The sequence below is a fragment of the Phyllostomus discolor genome, chromosome 14, assembly GCF_004126475.2.
Source record: "Phyllostomus discolor isolate MPI-MPIP mPhyDis1 chromosome 14, mPhyDis1.pri.v3, whole genome shotgun sequence".
NCBI lineage: Eukaryota > Metazoa > Chordata > Mammalia > Chiroptera > Phyllostomidae > Phyllostomus > Phyllostomus discolor.
The window spans coordinates 36791037-36815665 of NC_040916.2; the positions used below are offsets into that span (position 1 = coordinate 36791037).

Below are 24629 nucleotides of genomic sequence, written 5' to 3' on the forward strand. Positions count from 1 at the left end.
GAAAGGAAAGGAAAGGAAAGAAAGGGAAAGGGAGAAAGAGAAAGAAAGGAGGAGGGAAAGAAATAAAAGAATTTGGAACTAATTATTAATATGAGTAACAAGATTTTTTCTGGCATTTTATTGAATTCTGCACATAACATCTGCAACGACAACACTGCAAACCCAACGGCAAACTTAAAAAATGGACCAGATGGGAATTTCACGTAATCGACCCACAGGTATTTGCCGACATTTACTCCACTGAAGGCCCACGATCATCAGGACAAGAACAGGAGAGAACATGGCCTAAGAGCTTGTTTTAACTTTACATTAACATGTGATAAATTAGAAACTTCAATGCCAAAAGAGGACAAGATAGAAACAAGTATAAAATGTGTTTGATTATTTTACATTTCATTCAGGATTCCAGCATTGGGTATGATGTCCTTGTTTAAGTACGGTCCTTATTTCATTCTCTACACAATGATACTTGTTTGCCTTCTGTTTGATGAGCACAAAATAAAGGTGAGGTTAGAAAAGTTTAAATCCTGATAGAACACAGCATCGGTCCCGTATGTGTGGCCACAGTCCCACCGATTGGCTGCCACGCAGGCCAGACCGCACCGCAGACGGCTGACCGACCAGGGAAGGCCACCAGTGTCCCCACGGCATTTGGAAAAAAGAATGCAAGTGCAGCATCAGGTCATGGATGAGCACCGGATGTGCTCCGTGTTCCTACTGAGCCGCCGTCAGCTTTTATCTGGCAAATTACTAAGTGGATTAAAAACTGTGTTGATAAAACTTTGCCATATAATTAAACCATTGGCCAAATGTTAATGCTGTTACCTAATACTCGATAACCACTTCTTTTGAATGAGTTTTCTTTAAGATAAAATAAAGACCATTTTCCCGCCTGCCCCCCGCCTCCCCTGTCCTCCCTCACCGTGCAGCACATGGGGCGGACAGCAACTGCTGAAACACGCCTTCTCCTGGTGGGTCTGACCATGCGCGGTCTCTGAATCAGAACGGCGGCAGCTTCTTGGGGTGATTATTGCTTCTTTCAACGGTGCAGCAGCCAGTCATTAAGATGGGTTTTTACAAAAGGAAATCGGGAGATGAGTGGAGGAGACCGTTTTCTCAGTCCAGCATTCTGACGTCACCGGGACTGAGTGTCCGTGGCCAGGGCGTGCGCGTGGGCCGAGCACCCGATGGCACCCGATGGGGAGTGTCGGGCTGTCACCCTGCGGAAGGCCTGCCTTTCGGAAGGATCGAACGAGCCCTGGCATGGACAGCAACATTGCCCTGTAGATAAAACCTGAAATGTCCCCATGGACACATGGAACTCAGTTGAGGTGCAGAAAAGGGCGGTGACAGGGAAAAATGGCAGAAGGCGAACAGTGTGAAGTACACGACACTCAGAGCCACTCGCTGGCTGTGGGAAAGCCACCTGATCTTTCTAAAGACCTTGGCTGTCCGATCTCTAAACTTCAGATGGTCTTACGATTTCAAATAGATACTTTCAAGATTAAATAAAATGTGTAAAAATAAAATATTAAACAATCTTTGCAAAGTATGAGAAAATAAATGTTAGACACTGCTACGAAAAAATTCAAGTGTGTTTGTTATTCTGCCATCTGCATAATTGCTATCTATTTGTATAAGATTTCAAAAATGGAGTTTATTGCATGGAGCGTCTTACATAGAAACATGATACACACAGTTGGCTTTCCCTTGTATATATATATGTAGAAACTTTGAAATGAAAATGATACCATTTTGTGAGGCAGTTCAAAAAATGGTCTGTACAGTTACCTTAACATTGAAACTAAACAAGAGAATATTCCTATTTGGTTTGTAATCATACAATTCTACGGCGTTTAGGAAACACATGTTGACAACAGTTTTAAGTGAACTAAACACTGAAGCTCCCCACCCCACACCCAGCATTAAGAGATCACACCATGGGGACAAGGTAGCACAACGGACACTGCTATGGTTTTGCTCGGTGTGGTCAGTTCACACGTTGCTGGAAGATGCAGCATTAACACCACAGGCTAGAATCACCATTTAGTGAGTTTTACCAACGTTAAAAAAAATGGGTCAAGTTACCTCTCGCAAAGATCACTAACACGGAGACACAAGAGATTCAACTACACCGAAGGTGGAAATGCGGAGTCACAAAACCGAGGTGATCGGCTGGAATGGGTCAGCGAACTGCTCCACTGGTCAGCATACACCTTTCCTGTTCTGCGGGAGGCCTTGAGGAACAGCCCCCTTCGCTGAACGGGGGTGGGGGGGGTGTAAGACTACACTGGACAAACCACCTCAGCACGATAAAAGACTTCTGTATTATCCAAATGGACCGTTTTTGTTTCATTACCAATTTCCTCAGTGTCCATAATTTAATACCTTTCTATTCCCATCTCTACCATAAAACCAGCAACCAGAATATACTCTTGTTTCTTCGATAGGTATAATTCTCTCTTATCTATGTGGTACAAAACCTACACCCCTTCGATTCCCAACTGGCCACTGAGGCCAAACAAAAGCGTTTGGGTTTTCCCTGAATTTGATTTCTCACTCCTGAGCAAAATTAATTGTGATATGGCTCTATTGGGCCTCATTTGTATTCACACAAATTGGCAAAACTTGTGAATATTATTTTGAATTGTAGCCATTGCTTCTGGGACCAAAAGGGTATTCACTTTGCAACGTGACAGAAAGGTACCTTGCCATCAGCCACAGGTCATTGGCAGGCATCACATATTTAATTCTGACTTGCTAAGTGTTTATTACAAAACAAAAGTGTAAATAGAAGGTTCATCCCTTAAATGGACATTTTGCTTAGGTAATGAGCGTTCGCAGATGAAAGGCTCAACATAATAAGCAAACCACGGTCCAAACGAAAAGCGAGGTTCCCATTTTTTTCATCTCGCTGAGGTCAGCGGGCAGTACTGGAAACAGCAATGTCGGACTTGCAGGCTGTTCGGTCAGGCGAGCAGCGGTGGTGGCATTCCGTGACTGCAGGGGAGCCGGGTGTGCTGCAACGCACGCGTGTTCTCACAGTCTGAAACCGCTCAGCACTGTCAAAGGGGTACAGAAACACCCCGATGACTAAGTGGAAAGTCTTCACTGTGCAGATGAGGAAACGGGTGCTCAGGGCCGGCAGAGGGACTTTCCTAGGGCCCAGGAGAGTCCGTGGCAGACCTGTGCTTCGCGCCAAACTGCTTCGTGTGCAAAGAGAGTCAAGAGACCTTAAGGCAAACACTCCTACCCCGCCCCCCGCCCCCAGCCTCTCCCCACCTGCCCCCGCTCCCAGGATTACCACGCACGCTGCGTGTGCCGCAGAGCTCCGGGCCCGTTTGTGCGTCCCGCATATGGTTTCAGTCAGCTTCACATCTAATGAAGCGGGACAGATGACTTCCCCTCCTTCCCAGCGATGCCATTCACCTGTTCCCATCCTGCAGGGTGGTTTGTCTGCCTCCTCACGGTCCCATTACAGACTCACATGACAATTGTTACAGGAGAAGAAAAAATCCCATTTCCTTTGCACCATCCATCTGATGGATGATAGGACCCTTTCGAGGCTAAGTCTGATTTCCATTTTTTCTCTTTCAGAAATACGTCAGAACATCCGAGCACATGAGTAGTCAAAGCCTTTTCAAATGCGAGTGAGGAGGATCCGCAGGCTGGACAAGGGCTTTGGGGTTGTTCGAGCCAGCACACCCATTAGGCCACGCAGGGGACGGAAGCCTCGCCATGGTGACTGCCCAAGGGTCCCACAAGTGGAATGTGGTTAAGAATTCTGGCCTCCTCATATCTAGACCGATACTATTCTTACTACCCATTCAGTGAATCATATCAGATATGGCAGCTTATTCATCTGGTATCATTCTGTACTTTTATAGCAAAAGTCCCGGTTTTGTCTTTAGTTGAAACGGTAGGCTGTATTAACAAAGCAGAAATGATACTAAATGTATCATCATGCTTGAAGTTGGCATTGGTGTTTGAGGAAGGTAGGGTTGGTGCTGATTTCTGTGATGCTTACAGGTCCTTATGAAAACATCTGTATGTCTAAGAACTCCCGTAGGGCAGGTGATTGACGTATGTCAATCATCCTGATAGCTGATGTGAATCACTTCCCTGTTGACCATGATGAGAACCCCAGTGGCTGCGATGGATGGATGGTTCTCTGGGCCGGTGTCTCTACTACATGGGCCAACACAGAAGAAAAGTGTGGCGGCGGCTACATTTTTACAAATCATCCACATTGGAGGTGCACATGGCTCACATCGGAGATGGTTACCACTCTTTGGCTTCGCTTTTTCCTGGAGTGATTTGGTCTCCTAGTTTTGACCACAGAGAAATTACCAGCAAGTTGTGTAAAGCTCAATGTAGACCTTGCCTCCAAAGAAAGTTACCTGGATTGTCTCTCCGATTCATCTGTTTTACTGCTGATAGATACACGTTTGTGTCAGTAACTGATTCCTACATATTAACAATGGAACTCATCGCCTGATTTCCTTCCACAGGCCATCAAAAAGTATTATAATCTTGGCTTTGCTACCAAAACATTTGGATAGTAATTAAAATTCTACAAGTGCTCTTGTTGCAACCTAGCATTGTCGTGCATTTGTGTAACAGGAGACCGGTTGCTTATGCATTTGCTCAGGCATATTTTGGAAATAAAATATGGACATGAGAAAAAGTCTTCTTTACACTAAAGGTTCACAGTTTGGCTTTCCATAAGGCTTATTAAGCAATATACGAATAGCTACCATTCTGCTGAAACGTCACAGTCTGGACATTAGTAATGGCACAGTAGTGAAATGTCCCCAAATGGGGCATCACCTTCACAGCCTCCTCCATCTCTTCCCCAACTGAAACATTGATTTGTGCGTTGAAAAAAAAACCTTTCCTTTCTAAAAGAATATAAAAATAGAAAATGAATCAAGAAACCTCTTCCCTATATAATTTTGATAGGACTTCTACCAACATTAGATGAAATACTGTATACATCTTCAAGAATGTGCTTTGTCTCGCCTCCCCGAACATGGCACGGAAACTGAACTGAATGACTCTATTATGTATAAACTGTCAAAAAGCGTAACTCAATGTTAAATTTTAGTTCACAAAGACAACTTAAACATATCGTAAGCCCTCATAACCTTTTTTTTAAAGTTAAACTCAGCTCACACCTGCCTACAAGATTAATTTGCAAATCTATCATTTTTCATTAAAAAAGAAAAGAATGTGGAATCAAGCAAGGCACATTGCTTTTAGGCAAGTCTGTCTTCCACATCGTTTACCTGGCACAGTGCAGACCTCGCTTACTCACGTGTCAATGTGCTAATCTACGTAGGAGAGCCTTTGGTACGAAACACAGCTTTACAGATACGGGCGCACACAACCCAGAACACAGAAGGTAACGTGAACGTATCTTGTGATGCAGCGGACTCCAGCCATCAGCTGTAAGGAGGAAAACAGCGGTACAGGGCCTGTGGGAAACGAACATTTAGGTTTTCTTTCTCAGCAATACTGATATGTTTTGGGATCATTGGGTTTCATCAAAATGTCAAAGGGCTGGAATGATACCCTAATAGTTTTAACATTCTTGACCTCTTGATGAATATCTTTCATAGAGCACACAACTTGGAGAAAGTCTCCAGAGCTATTTCCTTTACAGAACGCACTTGTTAGAGACACGTTATTCAACGTCCACGGAAACAAAAGACACTGGCAGACGGGCCACCCCGTCGGCCACGGATCCACCGCGGCATCCTGGAGCGAGGCAGTGGGAAGCCGGGCGTCCCGCTGGTCAGGGCAGCCTGGCCTCTCTGTGCGTGGGGCTCTTCGGGTATCTGTGGGGTGGAGTAAATGCAGTAATTTACTATCCAGTCATTGTTTTAAAAATTAGAGACCTTACACCAATATGAAATAGTCTATCCATTGAACTTTAAAGAGAGGGAGAGAAACATCAACGTGAGGGAGAAATATCGATCAGCTGCTTTCCGCAGGTGCCCCAAGTGGGGATTGAACCCGCAACCCAGGCATGTGTCCTGATGGGGAATCGGACCAGTAACCTTTCGGTTTGCGGGATGATGCCCAACCAACTGAGCCACACTGGCCAGGGCTGTCCCTCACGCTTTTTAAAACTTTGTGCGTTTTCTTTAACTGTTACCCTGAAAAGTTCAAGCAATTTAATTTTCCAAACTTGTGAAACACATATTGAATGCTTTTTATTTATAAGTTAGAAAAAGTGTCAGAGTATCCTGAAACTGTGAACTTGCCCCCCCTTAGTAACGACCTCCAATGGAGTCCAAACCCATGTGATTGCTTTTTGAACAGGAAAATGTATCCTCTTTAAAGTCATATGAAAGATCTGAGTGCCTGCTGTTTCTTAGAAAAATGTATGTTTTAATTTAATCTTCTCAGTGTTAAGAGAAGAGAAGAGAAGAGAAGAGAAGAGAAGAGAAGAGAAGAGAAGAGAAGAGAGAGAAACGGTCTCAACACGAGGACTGTGAGAACCATACTCCAGGTGCTAGGGACGTCTTCCCTCTGCTTTATCTCGTCCCTGCAAATAACTCTCAGATCTGCTCATCCTTTAAAATATGGGCTCTGCAGTTAGGCACCACTTTGAGAAATCACAAATTAAGACAACAATAACCACTTGACCAAGGTCTGTAGAGAACAAAGAACTAAAAGTTCAAGGTTTGGCACTCTCCTCTCTCAGCCACCAAAACACATTTTAGAAATGTAGGCAGTAAAGTAGTTCTTAAAAATGGCACCAGGCAGCGTGACTGCCTGTGCATTGCTACCTCCAGAGTCTATGAGGGTGCCTGGCCCACAGTAGGCACTTTACGTGTTGAATGAATGAGTCCCTACCACTTCACACAGTGTGTGGCCCATAGAACATCCTCAGTGAACATACGTTGAATGGGTAAACAGATAAATATTATGTACTCTAGAGCTGTACTAACTATGTAATATGTAAAGAATACTTAACCAGACAAAAACGGAAAACGCTAAGTCCAGCTCCAGGTTTCAATATGTAAATATTATCCATCATAATACTTAGGGAAAGACTTTTCCATTCACGTCCTTCTGGTTTTAGCAGGTGTCTCAGACCCGTGGGGATGCCTGACCACGGCGATCTGGAACCTGAGCGTGCTTTTTACGGAAGAACCGCTTGCTCACTGAGCTGAACGGTGGCTGCCTGCCGAGCGCCGGGCAGCCAGCTGGCAGAAAGTTTCCCTCCTTCGCCTGGACGACACTCGGTCATCACCCATGGGAGTTCTCACCGCTCATCTTCGTCACAAAGCCAAGCGTATATTCTTGTGTTACAATACATTTAATTTTCATTATGAGAGCTCGAAAATTATAATGGTCTAAAAGCTATTAATGACTACTATTTACAAGAAATTACAAGGAACACGAACAATTTTCTGTCCTAAGTGCCTAGCTTATGCCCAGGGCTGCTGCAGCTCCGGCTCTCGCGAGACCACTCTGTGCAGCTGCTCCTGTCTTGCTCCTGTGACCCCCTTTCTGCGGAAGAAGTGCCTTTTCCAAACCTCACCTGCCAGGGCCTGGCCCAGCACCCTTGGGATTATTAAAAAGTCAGGTGGAGGGGGCTGCCATTTTAATAAAAAGATAAGTGTGATACGTGGACAGTAACCATAATGTTCACATTCGTGGCCCAGGAACGGGTTGAAGGGCTGGGAAGAAGGAACATCGCCTCAAGTGTCAGAATCAACTCTGCCGAGAGGGGAAGGAAATACACTAGAAAATGGAGATCTGTAATGGAAGATATGTGGCCGAATAAGTGTTCTAAAATTTAAATCCAGAAAAGAAGAACAGTCGAATTTCTGTGATTATCAAGTTTGTGAAGAACTAATCCATGCCTCTCGCAAGGCCCAAGTGGGAGAGGCACAGAAAGCCAGCTCACGTGATTGTTGGCCTTTCCAACTTGGATGGGATGGTGAAGGAAGGGCTGAATCCTTCCGCAACACGGAGTTTTACGGGAACTTTATTTTCTGTGTGTATACTTTGACGTCTGTTAAATAGCGTACAGTTGCTGCACGCCGGCAAGTCCTACGAATCCTACCAACTAAATGGTAATGAATTAGCCCCAAGGACTAGAAAGACTTCTTACTCAATGACGTATAAATCTCCGATTGGCCTCTTGGATATTGGGTACGCTTGGCAAGCAAAAAAGTTTACACTCAGTCATTCAGGTTGGTGATGTGCCAAGATGTGGGCTCTGTCAAAAATCTGGAAAGCGATGGGGAAACGAGCTGTGGGTGCAGTTGGTACTACTCTGAGCAGTACTTGGGTCTGACAGTAATAAACATCCTCAGTTCACACGGTTACCCAGGAAAATCAACGGACCTTTTGAAAACAGTTTAAAAGAGTTGCAGGCAAAGATTTACAGAATCTAGGTATAAAGCAATTCAGGCACCGTTCTTACTTGGGGGGAGGATTTCTCTCTGTGGCTTTTAGTTGCTCACTGCGTTTTGAAAGCTGACACACAGTTGCTCTTGCTTCACCTGGTTTTACTGTAATTTCTTATAAAAGTAACGGAGCAGTGGACACCTGGTATTTTTTGCCCTGTAGTCATGCATGAAGTAAATGGAAAATGTAATGGCAGGTGATGCAATGTAAGAGGCTCCCTCTTAATGATCTAATGCCTTTACTAGACCAGGTCATAACAGAGAATCCCATAAAACCCAAATTTAGTTAAAAAACACAAGTTAGGATTCCTCGATCATGTCCAAAAAATATTTTATTATTTGTACTGACGAAGTGAGCAAAGAAAAAACCAAAAATAATAAAAATGATTCATTTCAAGTCTCTATTTTGTGCCATTTCTTGAAAAAGCGTCCTTACCACGTGTCCTCAGAAGAGAGAGGTGATCTCTGTCCTACCTGGGCCTAACTGCACAAAGTGACGGGGAGGGGCGTCTAACTCCTGCTGGTCTACCTCTGTGATGTCAGGCACACGTGTTCGTTTTCTTTCATGTGGCGACAAATTTGGCAAGGAGGCTGTGGCACTTAGATGTTCAGAGGCAAGAGCCAGGCCAGCCTCTGGTCTGGGGCCTGAGAAAGCCAGGGAAAGGAGGACATTGAGAAGGCAGGGAGGAGAACGGCCCCTTCTCCCCACCAGGAGGGCCCCCAGCCCTCTCTGCAGAGGAAGGCGCATCTGCTGTGACATTACCTAGAACCATGACACCGTCTGCACACTCATCAATATCAGTACTTTCACAGGCTCCACTCGGTTCTCACGACCCATGTCGGTTTTTCCAAGCTGCTAGGAATTTCCCAAACCAGCATAGGCTACTGGTGCCTCTCACCCACTTTATGTAGAAATGGCCTACATTTTGCCATGCTAACTCACTCTAAGAATCTGCTTTTATTTCTTGTGGATTCCATGTCTCCATCTTCCCTTATGTATGGAAGGAAGGCACTCCCTTCCTTCCATAGGCACTCTGGCACTCCCCAAACAGCTGACGTTTGTAATCCTACCATCCAACTTGACAATTACATTTAAAATCAGATTATTTAGTAAAAGAAATCAGTTTCTCCAGCAAGGCCCTAGCTACAGCAATGTAGTTCTTTAAGGTGATTCACTGATGAGATCTCTAATGCCTTACTCCACCAGAGTCTGTAGTCATGGGGACCCCAGGGATCTTGAAGGGCGCACCCTGGACTGAAACTAAGGCTGAATTACTGGGAGGTTTCTCAGAGTGTCTGCCGGATGGCTGAGTCCATGGGATACACGTGTGTTCTGATGTTTGCTGCCCTGCTTTACCCAATCGGTCAATATATTGAGAATCAGTCACCAACAGCATTCCCTCAGCTACGAGGTAGGAAACACAGTCTCTGACGCATTCTAACTTCCAGGGACCCATGGTGAGTAGATGTGGTATCTCACTTAATGTTGTATTTAAATTATTTATATCAAGGAGTTGTACCCCCAAGACTGGGTAGTCCTTCGTGTGGAAAACCTTCAGGCACGTTTACCAAATGGAAGCCTTCCCCAGGGAATCAATTCCTGCGGGGAGCTTTATGCAAAAGAGCAGGGTGGGGAGCACGACCCTCGCGGGGACACGCTGAAGCACAGGTGCACACCACACCACACCCACCTTTCTGTGGCCTTCGAGCACTCCCGTCGGAGCACCGGTGCCACCTCCTCGCCGGCCCCGGGAACGCACACCTAACTGAACACCAGCTCCACCCCGGGTAGTGTTCCGGGTCGTGAGGGGCGTGCTACCAAGAACAAGACAGGAACCTTTGCCCCCATGGATGGGAAAAGAAGACAGACAATAAACACAGGAAGGAAAATGTCTAATGTGTCAGACGAGAAAATAAAGCAGAGACGGGATCTAGGGAGTGCTATGGGGCTGCAGCTTTAAATGGAGTTGCCAGGGAAGGCGTCACGAGCCTGCGACCCCTTAGGGGGTGACAGAGTGAGCCTTGCAGACATCAGGGGTGCAGCGGCACCCATGATGGGGGACGGAGTACAGGGACAGGATGTGCAGTCAGCCTGCATATCTGAGGAAGAAGGGAGGCCAGCGTGGCTGCCATCCGGATCAAACGGGACAAGAGTCAGAAGAGAGGTCAGGAGGGGAAGAGGGCTCCACGATGCGGGGCCTGCAGCCATGGCAAGCCCCGGAGTTCGCTGTACTGTGTGTGAGATGGGGAACCCGCTGAGGGTCTTGCCACATAGAGGTGACAGGATCTGACAAATGTTTTAAGACAAGGACTCTGGCTGCTCTGTAGAGAACAGACGCAAGCAGGGCTCGTCCTCCCAGTGAAATCTTCAGTCTTAATTTGAGGAAGATGGTTAAATGCACAAAGAGAAGAACCTCAGGGGTCAGAGAGAATCGGCCTGAAGAATGGCTGTTTAAACTAAATGTAAGGAAAAACGAGGGACAGAGCAGTGCTGGTAACACGTGGGTACATGAAAGTTTCATTCAAGAATGTCGGTGGGTTTCTCAACAGATTGGCAAGAGCCCTTGTGCTCAGTACCAGTGAGTGTGAGGCTGGGGCGCCTGGGACAGAAAACGCTTCTCTCTACCCCCACCACCACCACAATGGGGTGGGGGGTGAACCCCCATATCTGCAAACTCAGGGCCCTGCGTGCACAACGTTTTTCAGATGTGATGAGACGCTGTCTGTTGTCCATTTAAGTGCTGCCTTACTGACCAGCTGAAGCAGAGCCCCAGGATGTAGTTTCAGGCCAGAGCCCCGACTCTGCACCATTTAGGTGGCGCCGGTCATAAAATGGCTCCCGAGAAAATGATGCAGCGTCTTTTCCAGATCGCATCTTGAATGCACTTGATGGTTAACGGTGCAAAATGTGGAATACAAGGAAAAAACACACCCAGGGATGGTGGGGGGAAAGAGAGAGTGGGAGAGAGAAAACCATAAAAATGTTTCTTCTTTACCTTTTCAAGGACAAAATTAGTCTACAGTATCATCAAAACCAATGACGAATCTTTGAAAACTTTCTAACCTGCCTGGATCATTTAAATGACACCTCAGGGTGGACACAAGCATGTAAAGAACACTGGTATAGACGCTGCAGCCCTGGCCACTTTCTAACAAGAAGTTAGAAGCTGAGTCACAGTGAGGAAGGCCAGGGCCCTGCGTGGTTCCCCTCCCCTCTTCCTGCCTCCTCTGATCTGCCCGCTCTCAAAGGTTGCCAACCACCCTCTGCAGGTTATAAACAACAAGCGATTTCATTAAAGACACGTACAACTGCCAAACAAAACAGAGGAACTTAGTTGTAATTAAACAATCGTTTTATGCTCCTTGGTTTAAAAGGCCAAATACCAAACAGCCAGAAAAGCAGCCCATGCTGACCAACCAGCCCTCACAGTCCTCTTCCCCCCACTTCCGCTCCTTGCCTCTGTCTCACAGCATTTCCTAAGTCTGCAAACGGAGGGTGGGGGCGCGGCGGGGGGGGGGGGCACGTGTGCCCCTTTGCACTTATCAGTGGGATGGGTTATCACTTTCACGCATACTGAGAGGTGGGAAGGACCTGGAAGATGCTGCAGAAAACGATGAAACTGTAAACGTATAGACGTCAGTGAATTACAGTGATGATTCTCCAAGGAACGGAACAGTGGTATAAATCACACTCGTTGACTTTCTCTACGACCAGCAGACCAGTGACTTGAGCACGGTATATATCAAAGAGGTAAAGCCCATGTCTGATGCCAACAAACCCTAACTTTAAATTTCTTCATGCTGTGCCTTTAAAATGTCAACCCCCCAATTTTATTTCCAAGCTTAGAAATAACCAATCTAACACGTCCCTCTGATGTGGAGCTGTGTGTGACGATGTCATCGTCTTCGGTGGGCATGCGAGTTTCATTAACACCATGAAAGAAAGAAACTAATAATGATGCTATTTTTCTCTCTAGGCTCCCCAGCTGTAGGGTGCGGGCACTTTTCCCCCGGGGTGGTGATGGACATGCACGCGTGCAGCCACCCCTCCCCCGGTGAATCCCTAGTGCACACAGACACACGTGTGTGCCCGTTCCAACATGCAAGGCGTGCAGCTGGGCCTGACAGCTAGCCTGCAGTTCAGCAAAGCTATCTGGCCTGTGCAGGCTCACACTCATTAGCATTTTTCTCTAAGCCCCAGTTCCCGTTTTGCTAAACTGGAGTTTTCTGGACCTTAGGGAAGGGGCCACAGCTATTCTGTGGAACAAAATTATACCCTAATGTTTTCCTGAGGACAGTTGCTCTGATAAAGCAACGATGCTGCAAATTTCAGTGAACTGGCAATCTCCTGCTTTCAGTTCAGGCCTTTTGTTCTAAGTAATTTCTCCCTTCTGATGAGAGGGGGTCAAAATGTTTACACCACTTTCTGGCACGGATCTCTAGGAACTTAAGCAAAATGTAAGGAGGTGGAAAAACAACAGTTTGCATAATACTATCATTCACTGCAGATGGAAACACATGGAAATAAGGAATTCACCTCCCGACAGGAAACTATCCATGGTCCTAGCAGGGATCACCACTGTCGACAGGTTATACTTTCTGCGCGTAATATGAAGTCCAGACAAATCAATCATATCAGAAAATAATCTGCTCTTACTGGAAAAGTCCATCTCTTTATCCAATTTAAATGACTTCTATTTGATTCCTATGGCTTCAAAATACCTGATGACGCGACAAGGGTTAATTTTCCGGATACTGAATGAAATAGGTTTTTTGGAGCTACGTCCTTTACAGGAATTCATTAATGAGTAGCACGGGCTGCAGTCGGGCCCGAGAGCGTAAGAAATTTCTTCTCTCAATCTCCTTCAAGTCGCCAATAAAAGGCACAGGGGGCTTTGGGGGCCAGAATGACCTGGCCTGCCGTGAAGTCTCAGGGAAATCATTTAACCTGAAATGTCTGCTTTTCCCATCCTAACATGGGGTTAATACACCCCTTAGCTTGCAGAGCTGAGAAACGTCGAGGATGTGGTTGGACCTTAATAAGTGGCAGTTATTATTGTTACATAGAAAGGAAATCAGGAAGAAAATAGTCAAGAAAACACTGACTATTCATATCCTTTGCAAAGCTCAGTATTAATTAAACAATGCGTGTGAGTAATGACCCCAGCAATAATGTAATCTCTTAGCAAATAATATAACACAATAATGTAATCTCTTGGCAAAGTCTCTGCTGCTTATCATGCCATTACCTTTTCTAAGGGCTGCACCTGTATTGACATTTAACCTCCACATTGACCCTATGAGGTATTATTTATCATCCTCATTTTACCAACAAGGAAACTGAGGCACAGAGAGGTTCAGTAATTTGCTCAAGGTTAAAACAGCAGAGTCAGGATTCAAACCCTGGCAATATGACTGCAAAGCTTATGCATGAAACCACTACATGAAGAATCTGAAAGTAACATTAATGTAAGTTAATAGCCATTCACTCATCAGATGCCCATTAAATACATACAAGAGGCTACACTCTGGGCTAGGCAAGTGCATCTAAAACTCTGTCAACACACAGAGCCTGTAACCTTTAAGAAGCTACCAATGTGGAGACTAGAAGCAATTACACTACCCCAAAGTTAAGGCTCATATTTCTCCAGATTTTTTTTAAAAAGCGTCTCCTTTGTATTACTGTTACTTCATACCCACACAATTCCAAAAATTATGGCACAACCATTAAGAACTTACAGAACTCATCAGGGTTCCTCCATCCTCTGAAAAAAATATGCATAGAATTGTCTCTGCACTTTGTTCATCTCTATGTTAAGATCTTCTAAAAACAGCTACCAAATTTATTCTGATGGTCTTACTAGAGTGTGTCTAACATATAACCACCCAAATGGGTCATAAAGAAAGAATTTCTGGTCATCAACAATGCCAAAAATTTGATCAATGTTACAAGTAGCTCAAACAAGTAGCCAAGGACGCCCGGGACAGGGGCCCTAGTTCAAGGCACATGGATGGGGCAACGGCTCTGTGGCCAGGCACGCAGATTCCCTTCCCCTTCCACCTCTTCCAAGTCCCGGTCGTCACGTTTCACTGTCTCCAACGCACAGAGAGTAACACAAGGAGGCTTCTGACTCCCCAAACACACTTCGTGAGCTTTAAAACAGGGTTACTCTCGTTTACTCTAAGATAGAATAGTTACAGCCTATCAAAACCAAAAAATAATTGTGGATCATGTACAATTGCAGAAAATGTGTCATGTCCATAATGTCTATAAAATCACCTACGTTAAAAAAGTGTTGCTTTCCTTGCATTTTTTATCATTTTAGTTTCAAACAATTGTACTACCACATACTACCAAGTAATTATGTGAGTTAACAGCAGAACAACAATGCAACGGCAGTAGCTTCTGTCTTCTGCTCCTTTTTAAGGGGAAGCAGGTTGTTCAGAAGCCAAGCGGGTTAGTGAAAGGAATGCAATCATTCTCAGCTCGGTTTGGGTGAGGGCTATTCTGAAGAGCAAAGACCTTTTTTTTTTTTTCATCCTTTTGCAAGAAACAGTGGGAACCAGGGGACAGTCAGCAACATGGCAATCCCACGGAAGAGGTGTTCTAAAGGATCTTGAAAGAGCATCTAACAGGCAATTAACACACAACTGCCGGCTTTGCCGGTCTCAGCGGCCATACCTGCGGCCACGGAGGGCATTTCCCTGCTTCCCCCGGACAAAAGGGAAGCGCTCCCAGGAGCCCAGGCCCTGCTCACCTGATTCTGTCTCCTGGCAACCCCCGGCGCAGGGCTGCAACTTGGAGGTAGTTCCCCAAGGTCTGGTTACTTCCCGTCCCTCCTTTTTATTGATTGTCTGCAATTCCCTCAGTGAAAAACACGCATCCTTTTCAGCTTTGGATTTTATTTAGCTTTTCAAGTGCTGCGCTGGTGGCAGTGCTGCTGTGGGACCCGGATTTTTTTATTAAGAGGAAGTCTGGAGGTCCCTTGTAGTGAGAGTTCAGGTATGCTGATTGAATCTTTCGTTTGCTCATGTGCAGAGCACTTTTAGATTTGCTTTTTAAGTTCATTTGTTGGCTGGAAACTTCTTGGAGAAAGCAAACAGTAGAGAGGCATCTTTTGAAAGTATTGCCTAATTACTGGCATTTCATTCACATTATGCCTGATCCTGGTGTGCATCTATTATTCTCAAGACGGTATTTTCCTTTTTAATTCAGTCGTTAGAGGATGATACCAATGGTTTTTTTGTAGTAAAAAAATATGCATTTTGTGATTCATTGCAACACCTTGGGAGTCCCAGACTTCACTTTATTTGTGCGGTTTATTCAAACAGTGGTTTTCCTTATGAAATCACATAAGTAGGAACCATCTGGAAAGGTTACTGTGGAAACGGCAGGGGCTAGGGGGCGGGGATAGAGAGCAAGAGATGCCATGACAACCTTTTTCGGGTTTCCCAGGAAACGGGTTGCTATGGAAACTGCATCAGTCAGGTCCGAATTAGTAACTTCCACTGGAAGGAGTGTCTGCCACTTTAATCTTCTTGTGATACTGCAGAAGTTCACCTTTCAGATGCACTAGGAATTTTTTGTTGTTGTTTCTCTCAGCAGCACTGAAAACATCTGTTCCTCATGGCTGGAACACACATACACACACACACACACGCACACACACACAGAACTTCACAGGAACCTGTTAGTCTCAGACTTTCGAAATGCCTGACAAGCCCCAAAGAGTTCATGAATTAGAGCAGTGCATCTTGGGCATTTCCCTTTGTTCAAAGCTGTAGACATCCTTAACCTTCTGGGAAAGGGGGTTCCGAATAGAACAGAAACTCCAGTCAAAACCCAAATACACTTACGGGGGCTTTAAAAGTCTTTTTGATCGGACTTCCCATCCCCATATCCACAGTGTCGGTGATTGAACTAAATATTCAATAACGTTGAAAGGTCCATCAGACTGAAGCATCCAAGCTACGTGCCCACATTGCTTAGGAGAGCAACAGCTGCTTTTCAGTTCTGAGGTTAAACAGTTACTGTAACTGTTCTTTAGTTTCATTTCCTCCCAGGATGTACAGGTCCACCCCCCCCCCCCATAGGGCGTGTACTAGAAATCAAGTTTAAGTTGGCTGTTTGCATGAGAGAGAGAAAGAAAGAAAAAAAAAGAGCGCTGAGAGAACGCAGCCCACCTGCCACGCAGCCACCTGCTCAGCGGGAAGCAGCAGCGGGGAGACGGAGGATGAGGTGTGCTTTCCGCTCCCGCGCGGCCTCTCCTCGGCGGATGGTCTGACATGTACAGAACAAGGGCATACACAGACCGAGGGGCACAGTGCACACAACACGGGGCACGGCATGTCACTTGCAGCACATTAAACGTCGGTGAATATCTTTTTGATGTTGACACAGGAGTTGGGGTTATTGTTCGTGGTGCAGGCGGCCGTGGCGTTGCCCGTTTTGAAAGGGGTCTGGGGGAAAGCGCTGTGGTTCATAGCCCCCTCTTCGATCACCATATACTCCGACTTACTCAGAGTCGAGTTACTCCGTGTTTTCCGGAGCTCCTCGGCGGAAGGGGACAGGTGCTGGCAGCTCCCCACGTGCATGTACTGGGCTTGCTCTTCCCCTTCCGTCTCCCGGTGGTAGAAGTAGTTGAAGTTGGACACAATCACCGGGACCGGCAACGCGATGGTCAGGACGCCGGCGATGGCACAGAGCGACCCCACGATCTTGCCCCCTATGGTCACTGGGTGCATATCCCCGTAGCCTACGGTCGTCATGGTGACCACCGCCCACCAGAAGGCATCCGGGATACTGCTGAACCGTGAAGTGGGGTCGTCTGCCTCGGCGAAGTAGACGGCGCTGGAGAAGAGGATGACCCCGATGAAGAGGAAGAAGATGAGCAGCCCCAGCTCCCGCATGGAGGCCTTCAGCGTCTGCCCCAGGATCTGCAGCCCCTTGGAGTGGCGGGACAGCTTGAAGATGCGGAAGACCCGCACCAGCCGGATGACCCTCAGGATGGCCAGGGACATGGCCTGCTGTCCGTTGCCCTGGCGCTCTGCCAGCTCCGTGCCCAGAGTGATGAAGTAAGGGATGATGGCCACGATGTCTATCAGGTTCATGATATTTCTCGAGAAGGTGGCTTTGCTGGGACAGGCGAAGAAGCGCACCAGCAGCTCAAAGGAGAACCAGATGATGCACAGCGTCTCCACCACGAAGAAGGGGTCGGAGAAGCTGGAGGTCCCGGCCCGGGCCCCCGAGGTGCTGTTGCTGGCCGCGTCCACCAGCTCCTGGGACGCCGACGCCGAGAAGTAGCTCTTCTCGTCGCGGAACTCGGGCAGCGTCTCCAGGCAGAAGATGACGATGGAGATGAGGATGACGAGCACGGACACGATGGCGATGCCCCGGGCCGGCCCGGAGCTCTCCGGGTACTCGAAGAGCAGCCACACCTGGCGCTGGAAGTCGCGGCGGGGCAGCGGGCGCTCCTCCTCCCGGAGGAAGCCCTCGTCCTCGCGGAACTTCTCCATGGCCTCCTCGCCCAGCTGGTAGAAGCGGATCTCCTCGGAGAAGATGTCGATGGGCACGTTGACCGGCCGGCGGATGCGCCCCCCGGACTGGTAGTAGTAGAGGATGGCGTCGAAGCTGGGCCGGTTGCGGTCGAAGAAGTACTCGTTGCGGAGCGGGTCGAAGTACCGCATGCGCCGCTTGGGGTCGCCCAGCAGCGTCTCGGGGAACTGGCAGAGGGTCTTGAGCTGCGTCTCGAAGCGCAGCCCCGAGATGTTGATCACCACGCGCTCCCCGCAGCAGTCCTGCTCGCCGGCGGCCGGCAGCGCGGGCGGCAGCGGCTCGTAGCGGTCGCGGTCTCGGTCGCAGCCGCCGCCGCCGCCGCCGCCGCAGCCGCCCTCAGGCGGGTCCCCGCCGCAGTCGGCCACCTCCGGCTCCAGCAGGTGGTCCCCCGGCACCACGGTCATGTCGGGCGGCAGCTCGGGGCCCACGGCGGACTCGGCGTAGCCCGGGTTCACCAGGGTGCCGGCGCCGCCGCCGGCTGGGCGCTGGGGAGGGTGGGCGCGGTGCCGGGCGGCGGGCGGCGGCGGCGAGCTCAGCAGGCTGAGACGCTCTTCCATGCGGCGGGGGCCGGGCGGCTGCAGCGGGCCCCGGCGCCCCTCCTCGCGCTGCCGGCTCCCGCGCCGCCTCCCGCGCCGCCTCCGCCCGCGAGCTCAGCCGGCCGCCTGTTGCTGCAGCGGCCGCGGGGCTTCGTCTCGCTGTGGCGCGACCCGCGGGCTCCTCGGCGGAGACGCCTCTGCGCCCGCCCCCGCGCTCCCTCCGCCTCCGCCTCCGTCCCCGCCCCCGCCCGGCGCGCGCCCGCCGCCCTCCGCGGCCCCTCGGGGTCCCCGCCCACCACGCGCGCGCCCGCCCTGCCCCTCCTTGGCCCTGAGTCACCCAGGCACCCGCTAGTACTTCGGCGTCTGCACCGCTCCCCCCGCCCCCCCCTCCCCGGCGAACCCCTGGCCCCTGGGTTCGGCCGGCCTCGCCCAGTGAGCGCCCGGCCTGCTCGCCCTGCACCCTCCACCCGCGCGGGCCCGGGGAGGCGGGCGCCGCGGAGGCGAGGGGGCAGCCGGCGGAGGCGAGAGGAGGGAGGGTGGGGGTGTGCCCTGGATTCCGGACCGGGTCCGGGGAGGGGTGGCAGGCCAGGTGGGCGCCCTGGGGAAGAGGCAAGTCTGCGCCCAGCCTCCCGAGCCCACCTGAGGTGGAAGACCTCGAGGCTCCGGGCCTGTAATTCATTTAGCTCCTGTTTGGATGAGAAGCTGCAGGGAGAAATGGGTGCTGGTGAGTTTGGCGCCCAGAATCCGAAGAAAACGGGTCACATTAGTTAATGGCGTGCGGGGACGTCGCTTCTGTAGCAGCACAGAGTTCACACTAACTGTCACAGCTTAGATTCCAGCCGTGGGGAAGAACCCGGGACCGCGGTCCGGCTGGGCTCGGAGAGCGCAGCCTGGTCTTCACAGCACTGTGAGGTTTCCTGCCTGTGGGGAAACAAGAGGGCAATGACGAAATTCACATCTCATCTTAAATCTGGGGTGGGAGGGACGGAGCCAGACCTGTACCTAGACCCTCCGCTCGCCGCTGGCCTTGTGGCGGGGGACGTGCCACTTCTAGTTGTTAAACTGGGAGAACATCCATTCCAAACCTTGTATCTCTCTGCTGCTTGCTTTTGGCCTGGAGATAACTTACATTCATTCCCTTTGAACCTAAATGAGTTTTCCACGCTGCTGTGGTCGCTTTGAACACAATGCCTATTTCCAGACGTTTTCGCAACCCCAACGTTGCGCAGAGGCAACCCCAGGCTTTAAGATGCGGTTCCTCGCAGCATTGGAGTCATTCGCAAAAGAGGAGCCGTTGTATCGACACCTCCCGCACCCGCCACACCTCCGCTTTTGATGGGACTTGGAGTCCGAGTGGGCCGTGGTCCCGGAGGGCAGAGACTGGGTCCTGCCCATTTACATTCCTAGCAGCCCTCGTGCCTGACCCATAGCAAGAACCGAGTGTGCGTGTTGGCTCGCATTTCTCAACAAGGGATCCTTTGCATTTCTGTCTGCTCCGGAGTGTCAGCGTGTCTTCTTTCTGAGCCCAGGAGCGTTGGGGTTCCTGGGGTGAGGAGAAGGGGAGTCTGGGCCCCCAGGACGGTGCGATGCTGGGTTATCTTGCAGGGTTTTCACCCCTGCCTCTTCCGCAATCAGCGTGCGTGTTTCCCTCCGTCCTTCCCCTCTGGGTGGGTGCCTGGCCTCGTGCACAGTAGGATGTGCTATAAGATGGCCCGAGTGGACGGCTGGGTAAAGCACGCGCCGAACTGGAACGCCGTCTCTGAGCCGGGGATTAGGGTAGCGGTATAATCAGTCACTCGTATATTTAAATCTAAGGATAAGGCCGAGAGGGCTTACTGCAAGGATGGCTCACCGAAAGGCAAAGAACCTATTTTTAAAGACCAAATGTTTCATGCACCTCTCTGTCTGGCTTTAGCAAGTGATTTATTTCCCCATTTGCAGGAATTAGTCCTGAAATGAATATTAATCAATGCCAAGGGAGACCAGGACAGAGGATGGTCACAAGCTTTTCCCTGCTGCGAAGTCTCTCTCCTTCAGAAATGACTGTTTCCATTCCCTTCATGCGTTCCTCTTACCTGGAAGGCTGCTCATGAGCTCTACAGAACAGCCCTCACTTGCTATTTGAGGCCCAGAGAAGTGTAGCAATTTCTCCAAGCTCACACAGCAAGGCAGAGGCAGAGCAGGGCCTGAAATCCTGGACCGTTTCCAAACCCAGGGTTCGCTGTACTGAGTCACACTGTGAAGCTCTTATGTTGATCGCCGTGAGTGCTTAATAAATGCTAGAGCTCACTCAGCAGCCTATTTGCTGCTGATTGCCGACTAGTTTGCCTCACGTCGTATTTATTTTAACCAAAAACCACCGCCTTCTGACGGCTAGCCTATTGTTTACAGGGAAGGAGTTGGCGGGCGAACCCCAGCCCTGCTGGACGGCAGGGCCCATCACAACAAATCAATGTCAAACACGGCGTTCCAGGAGAAACACACACCACTTATTTAGTGCCCCCAGCGGAGCAGCTCAAAGTGATTTGAAAATGTCTCATTAATCCCCACGACACCCTTGTGGGATAATAATAATATTATTGCAATGTTTAAGCGTGGAACTGCGGCGGAGCCAGCGGCTCCCCGGAGCACGTGCAGAAGAACTTCCTTCCTCGAATTTCAGTCTTCGGTGTCAGAGCCCACGTAACACCGCCCGGTGTGCAGACGGCGGCGAGGGGCGGTCGTGGTGTGTGGGCTTCTGTGTCGCTCTGGACGAGTGAGTTTCGTACTGATCCCAACAGTGTTGGACAAAGCTCACCGGTGGTTCGCCAGAGGGTTACCCGCCTCCGGAATCAGCCCAGAAGTATTTTTGAGAGTGGGACCGCGGAGGCCTAGAGATCACCAAGAAGTATACTCACAGACAAATGAACAGAGAAAGGACACCTACTACGTGCAAGGCACTGTTTGAGCCAGGACCGGTGGGAGCACGAAGTTGGAACACAGACCTCGCCCTCAAGGGGCTTGCGTGGAGCTGGGAAGGTGGGACACACACCCATGAAAATCTTTCTGATCGTATTGGTTGATAACCCCAGACAACAGTACCTGACATGTCACAGGATGCCCTGGGACTGTGTCGTCTCCGCTAGGCAGGCTGGCTGCCTTGCTGTTTCTCAGTCACGCTGAGCAGGCTCCTGCTTCAGGGCCTTTGCATGTGCTCCTCCCGGGTCTGACACACACCGCCTCCAGACTTCCACATCGTTTTCTCCGTCACTTCAGGTCTCCACGCGTGACGTCACTTCAACAGAGATGGCTTCCTTGGCCACAACCACCCGATTTCAAAGAGCTCCTCTTCCTCTCCCTCCTTGGTGACTTTCTAGACTCCTGCCAGCTTTATTTTCCCTTACTGTGTTCACTTAAAATTATATCTCATATTGTCCAGTCGCTTGCTTATGGGCGGTCTCCTGCACTAAGACATAAACTCATCAGGGTTTATGGCAGGGTTTTGCCTTTTTCCCTTCTGTGTCACCAAAGTCTAGAACGGTGCCTGGCACATAGTAGATGCTTAGTTAGCGTATGTTGAACAGAGGGAAGGAAGGTGCAGACGAACGCACAGGCGTGTTCAGGTGCGGTGAGTGAGCCAGGTTTACCGGTGCGGAGGGTGATTTTAGAGACGGGTACGTCCAGTCCTGGTTCTGTTTCATAGAATCAGTCGGGCTGCACACATGTGCAAGCCCCGTTTTTCAAAGTGTCACTTCCTCCCTTTTCCTCTACTGTCCCTTCTCCTCGCCATCCTGGACGAGTCTATCCAGAATTATATGCTAAACTTTCCCCTCAGATATTCTTCCTGCAGACAGTCCAAGCTTAATATTTATAGCACCACACTCATTATCTTTCTCTCCAAACTTGCTTCTCTTCCTGTTTTTCTTATTTCGTGCTGGGAGACGAAGGCATCGCGAGTGCTTCCTCCACCCCCCACCTCCCGTTGGTCACTGTGCTTCCTAGTCTCCCTGCCCGTGCCTCCCAGCTGTGTCCTCACCTGTCCATCCCCACCGCCGCTGCCCCAGTTCAGGCCGCCGCGAGCGTTTCATAACAGGCTGCCTGCGTTCCAGTCTCTCTTCGATGCAGTCCCTCCTCCAGGAAGGGGCCAGATTATTCTGGCAAAACATAGACTTGATACCATTGCTCTCTAGGGCTCACCATGGTCAGACCCTGGCCTGACCTGTCCTCCCGTGTTCTTTCCACACCACTTGCCGGACCCTGGACACGCCAGCCACCTCACACCACCCGGCCTTTGCTCACGCTAGCTGCTCATGCTCTTGCACACTGGACACCCCCTCCCCGCCCCACTCCTGCCCCGTTAATTCAATCTTCAAGGTCCAACTTAGAGGTCTCCTCTTTTGAAACTCTCCCTGCCTGATTACCACTTCAAAGAAAACTCAATAAAACAGCATAAATGAACTCCTAATTCTCTTTCTCATCACGCTCTTATGGCATTTTGCTCCGAGTCCCATTAGGGAGCTTTGCTGAACTATATTTAGTGTGCATGATATGATCTCTCCCCCTACGAGAACGTGAGCTCCACAGGACTAACAGCCAACACACTGAGCAGTAAGTACACTGCTCCAAGCCAGGACTGTGCTGAGCACCCCATAGAGCGCGACCTCCCACAGCCCTGTACGCAGGTAATGTCACCACTGCGCTATTTCACGGGAGACACTGAGTGCAGGGTGGGAAGGTCCCTCCTCGTGCAAGGTCACAGAGCTACAGCACGGCTGGAACCAGCACTTAAACTGAGAAGTGCACGCCCTCAAGCCCTGCCTTAGACCGCCTCCGTGAGGGTCAGAGGGCGTGTCTCCTTCTTCTCTGTGTTGCCAGCCCCAGTATTGTGCTGGGCTGTGATGCACGCTTGTCGGATGGTAGAATAGAAGGGGACGGTTATGAAGTGTGAATACTTAGCCAACAGAGACTGGTTAGCCCATGATGACGGCACTAGTCCTGACCCTCAACATGTAGGTTATAAATGGGCTCTCCTGAACTTGCACCGTTTTTATTTATTTACTTTTAAAATTTATTTATTTTTAGAGAGAGGGGAAGGGAGGGAGAAGGAGAGGGAGAGAGACATCAGTGTAAGAGAGAAACACCAATCAGCTGCCTTTCACATGCGCCCCGCCCGGGGACTGCAGCTGAAACCCAGGCCCATGCCCTGACCTGGAATTGAACCTGCGACCTTTCGCTTTGCAGGGTGACGCCCAACCACCTGAGCCACAGGGGCCAGGGCTGTGCCGTTTTTCAAATCAGAAAGAGGCTAGATGCAGGGAGGAAGTTGTTCCCGAGTAGGTGCACGTACAGGCCCCGAACATGGTGGCTGTCTGGAGTTGCCGGGTCCCTCGGAATGACCCAGCAGTCTAAATTTGTGTTCTCACGCGGCAGAGTGATTTTCAGGCAAAAAAAAAAAATCTACTCAGGAAGACTGGAATTCTGTCTGCAAGTATGCCAACCAAAGAGTTGACAAGTGTTATGGTGGGTACTATGCATGTAAATCAGCCCGATGTTTCCTCGCGAGCCTCTGCGTGTAAGAGATGAAGATCAGACACCGGAACACCTGCACGGCCTTTGCTGGTTCTGGTGAATTTATTGAAAACCAAGCACAGGCATGCCCTCTGATCACAGGTGAGACGTGCAGTTCGCGATGACACCAGCAGTAAAGCTCCGCGGCATGCGCCGATTATTTGTCTGCAGACGGGACTCTCAGCGTTTACAGTGCAGTGGCTTGAGAACACTGCCAGGCACACCCACTCTCCTCCAGCCGGACGCGCCTTACAAGTAACACTCCCACCACGGTGGTCCTCCAGGTGGGCTCGACCGAGAACGTCTGACGATGTTGTGACAACCCTTTTGTTGGTTTCTTCATGTTCCGTCTGTGCGGTACGTGGTTGTGAGGCTACGAGTGAGTCACAATAAAATGAATTCCAAGGCCTGAAAGGGATTATTTTAATTATGTGGCTGAATGAACTATTCAACATAAATTGACATGAAATAGTAAAGCTTTAGCAGACATTTATGGGGATCTATTGAAATACTGTAAGGTCAGGGGTAAATTTTGACTGAGGCTTTTTTTATTGCCAGCCT

General features: G+C 49.4%; 1 protein-coding gene across 1 annotated transcript; it reads right to left on the minus strand.

Annotated features, from left to right (window-relative positions):
• Window positions 1-1125: 1125 nt before the first annotated feature.
• KCNA3 (potassium voltage-gated channel subfamily A member 3) lies at window positions 1126-18686 on the minus strand. The gene is made up of 2 exons (XM_028503233.2): window positions 16949-18686; window positions 1126-5840 (listed from the first exon to the last, which is right to left on the minus strand). The coding sequence occupies exons 1-2, from the start codon at window positions 18540-18542 to the stop codon at window positions 5509-5511; spliced, it is 1926 nt and encodes a 641-aa protein (XP_028359034.2). The 5' UTR covers window positions 18543-18686; the 3' UTR covers window positions 1126-5508.
• Between the last annotated feature and the right edge of the window lie 5943 nt (window positions 18687-24629).

Coding starts and splice junctions, on each gene's coding strand:
- KCNA3 (XM_028503233.2), bottom strand. CDS start 18,542: ATGGAAGAGCGTCTCAGCCTGCTGAGCTCGCCGCCGCCGCCCGCCGCC. Junction 5,841..16,948: donor ACGGAGTAACTCGACTCTGA/GTAAGTCGGAGT, acceptor TCCACCCCACAG/ATACCCGAAGAGCCCCACGC.